We start from the raw sequence: 4,608 nt of genomic DNA on the forward strand, positions 1-4,608 counted from the left end.
AAAACATTATAACATTAGACGCACTAGCAACAACAGTTACTTGGAATTATTTTTATCAAAGTAAGAACTAGGAACATGCTTCGATCCATCTGCATCCTTAAAATAATCCTTAGTTTCACATGGGAAACATTTTCTGTTTGGTAGGTCGCAATCTCCTCCGCATTTGATGCACTTATACTTTACTGGAACAGGCATATTGCAATCAATAAATAAAACTGTTCAGCACAATTCTAATGTAATAATGATTGAAGAAATCTAAAGTCACCTACTTTTATACCAGCACACACACCAGACAGGTTAGGTATCCTCAAAATAATACACAAATATGAGTATAAAACTTTATTTTATAGTTAGAAATATGTTAACAAAATCGTTCATAGTAAATACGCGATCGATGATTATTATCTAAAATACTACTTATAGTAAATCATACATCGTTAATTCTTTTCTGAAAGTGAGCTCTATCACTGATCAATTCCATCCATTTTGGTTTTCTTGCCTTTTCAAACCAGCCATAAGGTCCATAAGTATATAAGTTTTATTATTATCCAAGTTATACACAACCCGCTTTTGACCACTCATTGTATCAGAAGAAATGCTAAAAAATCAACAACAACCCTACTAATATTAATAGATCCATACATAAATAATACTTCTAGTCAGCACGAACGGTCATCAACCTCTACGGCGCAGGCGTCAGCCGATGTGACGTAGCCGGCTGAAAGCTATGCTGATCCTGCTCCAGTCGCCATCTTGAATTGTGGAGCAGAATCGGCACAGCTATTCTACTGCGGCCGAATAGACGTTGAGGTTTAGCCTTATTAACAAGTTTATGGGTCATGGTTAAATGGCCCATTTCAGCTTGAAACAAAGTGTCACTAACTATCTTTTCGGCAATGAGCATTTGCTCTTTTGGAAGCCTTCGTAATTTTACGGCAATGGTTTTTCCAATAATGTCAAACCGGTCTTCCTCAAGTCGGGGCTTTCTAAAATAGTCTTTCACCGATAGCAATATCTCATTTTCCAAAACTTGTTGTTCTAATGTTTGAACCCTTCCTTTGCTTCGTCGGTGAGAGCGAGGTGCAGAACTTCCTACTAGTGGTTCCGATGATATTTCTTCATAAGGAAAAGTACATTGGGTTTCTTTATTGTTTTGCGATAATTCGCCTAAATGTTCCTGAAACAAAGTCATACATCATCGAAGTTATCCATTAATACAACATTTTTGATATTACTCGTATACTGTTTTTTGCCATGCAATATAATACAGGGTCCACCAATTAAAAGGAACCTCCAAGGAGCCAGGAGCCAATTAAAAGGAGCCACCTCCTTAATGATTGGCACCTTAAAAAATCGCCTTTATTTTTATTATGATCGCACGGTTCCGAATATTTCACACGGCAATTAACGTGAAAACAAAAAATATTGAAGATGTCGTAATGGCCTGCTGTATACTGCACAATTATTTAATGAAAACACGGTCCAGCTGTTATGCCCCTTCAGAATGTTCGACAGCGAAAATACAGATAAAGGTTCAGCTACTTCAGAATATGAGGCAAATAATGTATACGTATGTGGCTTAAACTGAAACAGTCCAGAAAACATGGCTCGTGCGGCAAAAAAGAGTGGGAAGATTTCATGAACTATTTTGCCAATGAAGGCCAAGTACCTTGGCAACTCAACTTCATTTAAAACTCTGGGCTTCGCGTGTGTTATTTAGATAGATGCAGTTATTACATTGCGATGTTCTTAAAATCGGGTGATGTTCACAATATCGAATTACATTCTATCGAAAAATCGAGCACGTTTTATGGAAAATGAAAATATCGAACTGTCTTTTCGATAGAATGTATTTCGATATTGTGAACGTCCCCCCTTAAAGTCAATTGACGTAGTATATAATTTTAAAAATATAACTGATTTGTGAACTTTTTTTAAAAAATTTAACTGGGTTTCGCTATTATTGTTTTGTATATTATCATCATCATTATAACTGTCCAAGTTTGAACGGTTAGTTCGAGGGATATCTTGATCACCTAGAAAACTAAATAAAAATACAATAAGCACTCAACTCTGTCGCGAGCTAAAACGATGACGAAACACTCATGCAGCAAAAAGCTTACCTTAACATCCCAAAGTACCACAGCTTCGGCCTGTGTACGTCATCAGTTGACGCTCCTGACTTCAAAGAGTCCTTACGTTTTTTTTTTCTTTTCTGTAGGCACTTCTCAGGTTATTTATTTTTTTAATGACATCATCTTTTGTAGCATTCGGCTCAATCTCTTTCAGTTTTTCTAGCAATCTTGCGTAAGCTGCATCTTTTTTATTCCTTTCGTGGTATTCCTTACATTTTGTTTGCCAAAGGCAAGGCTCACTTTCGTATATTTTAATGAAGTCTTTAATAAATTGATGGCTCATATTTTTCAACTATCATGCTCGATGCACAGCGGAAAACTGATAAATTAACCTACGATACAACCACACATACCGAGTTTGACTGCTTCTACTTGTTCATCTGGTAAACTTGAGTCGTCATCATCTGGCTCGGGTAGAAACTTCATCAAAGAGCCGCTGTAGCCTTGCCTGCTCTGCTTCATAATCCATTTTCACAAAGGAGTATCTAAATATATGGTTTATAACTAAAAAGACTACTACAAATAAAAAAAATACTCACTATCAAACATAACGTAACCGGTAACGTTGGTCTCTCACACCGATACTGCGTTATCTCCACAAGGATACGCACGTAATTGCGGAATTTTTGTCACTAAACAACGCAACGTTCAAGCAACGTTTATAGAGAGACAGGTTGCGTGGTAACTTTAGACCAATGAGAGGCGAGCAGAAAAACGCGGGGATGACGTCAGCCTGCGTGCCACATTTTGAATATAGTATTGTGAAGCCCATTAGCTCATTTAAAAATCCAGATGTAATAACAATTTTATGGTAACACAATACTACTGTTGTAAGGGTTTAAGTTTATAACACAATTTAATTTAGGGAAAGCTATATTTCATTGCAGAAACTGGTTAATTTATGTAAATTTAAAATAAATAAACCAAGAAAAATTTTATATACGTACATACCTTTCATCGCAATATGAATAAGTTATCAAGCAGGTATTTACGTTTACAGTTTAACACATAACTATCTTTTTGAATAATCCATTGCGGAATTTTCTGAAACGAAGTGCATATATAAATATTTTTTGCTTTAGCCTAATGGGCACATTATAATAACTACTGAAGTTGGCTTCTCTTTAAAGTAAAACCCATAATTTTTTTAATAAGCAGAACATTAATTTTGAATTTTCACTGTATATTGTTTATTTTAGTTCATTTCATAACATTAGGACTGTACAAGAAAAAATCATTAGTTTAATAACGTTTATTTAATTTACTATCTTTTTCAATTTTTTAAAAGATGTTTCCTTTCTGATCATCTAAGGATGCCTTCCTCTTTTTTTGTTTCTCTTGTTTTACATTTAGATATTTTATTCGGACAAATATTCTTTGTTGACTGAAATGTTTTACCAAGTCTTTAGATATGTCCTCTAATTTACTTGATATATAACACAGGTCAACATTTTATCTAGGCTTGTGCACGGGAATCGAAGATGGTATCCTAGTGTTTTTGGGGTCGCTGATTACGACGAGCGGGTCGGTTAGGCTCCATCACGTTAAGTTCAAGGTCATTTGAAGGTCAAACGGTCAAAAAACCTTCCAAAAATGTTTTTGAGGTCGCTGAATCCGAATCCGGTGTTTATTTTTACTTTGCATGCATCTTCGAGGCCATTCAAGGTCAAGGCAGGTATTCTAGTTCTGTGGCACAATTGAGCATTTCGCACATTGAGATTGTTACCATGTTATGCATTAATGAGATTTATACCAGAAAAGGTTCTTTGGAAAGTGCAGAATCCAGGTAAAAAAGTAGAATCCATGCTGTCTATCTGACTAGTTTTTTTTCATATATCTATATATTTACCAAGTAATGAACACAAATTTAAAATTGTACATAGAATTTAAATGGAAACCTAACATTTAGAGAAAAACGTTATATATTTACACTTTTTCACCCTCATCCCCTAATTTCTATATCATCGGAATCTTGAACATTCTCTTCACTCATATCCATGCTACGATCGTCACCAGGTTCAGCGGAATCTTGAACATTCTCTTCACTTATATCCATGCTACGATCGTTTCTATGTATGTGGGAAATGTTACACATTCTACGCATGGATATGTTATAAATTGCCTGCTATTATAGTTATAACCTTTCAGGTTGATTAAGCAAAAATAGCAATCGGTCGTATGGTCTGATGGATTTCTCCGTTTCGTAGGTGAAAAATATATTTTTTTCCTTGTTCCGTTGACAATATGACGACATTTACCACAGATGATATTTGGTGTGTAAGAATTGCTCACAGAATCAGTCACAATATTAAATGTGCTTTTATATATTCTTTAATGCATCTGAAAAATTAAATTTGTTTTTGGGTGTATGCAGTCCGCAAACAATACAAAAGCTGTTAACGTCATTTTTACAAAATCTTGAACTTGTAGCATTTGACTCTCCAAGGGCCAAGTTTTAGCCACTTTTACTTGT

General features: G+C 35.1%; 1 protein-coding gene across 1 annotated transcript; it reads right to left on the reverse strand.

Annotated features, from left to right (window-relative positions):
* Positions 1-397: 397 nt before the first annotated feature.
* LOC108911915 lies at positions 398-1,260 on the reverse strand. Its single transcript, XM_023455570.1, has 2 exons — positions 1,236-1,260; positions 398-1,177 (listed from the first exon to the last, which is right to left on the reverse strand). Exons 1-2 carry the CDS (start codon positions 1,254-1,256, stop codon positions 683-685), a joined length of 516 nt encoding a protein of 171 aa, XP_023311338.1. The 5' UTR covers positions 1,257-1,260; the 3' UTR covers positions 398-682.
* Between the last annotated feature and the right edge of the window lie 3,348 nt (positions 1,261-4,608).

This window comes from Anoplophora glabripennis, unplaced genomic scaffold, assembly GCF_000390285.2.
Source record: "Anoplophora glabripennis isolate ALB-LARVAE unplaced genomic scaffold, Agla_2.0 scaffold735, whole genome shotgun sequence".
Lineage (NCBI taxonomy): Eukaryota > Metazoa > Arthropoda > Insecta > Coleoptera > Cerambycidae > Anoplophora > Anoplophora glabripennis.

Bases quoted from the DNA above. Each gene is read 5' to 3' on its own strand.
- LOC108911915 (XM_023455570.1), bottom strand. From the start codon at position 1,256: ATGGCAAAAAACAGTATACGA. The intron at 1,178-1,235 runs GTAATATCAAAA...ACTTTGTTTCAG, and splicing joins TGGCAAAAAACAGTATACGA to GAACATTTAGGCGAATTATC.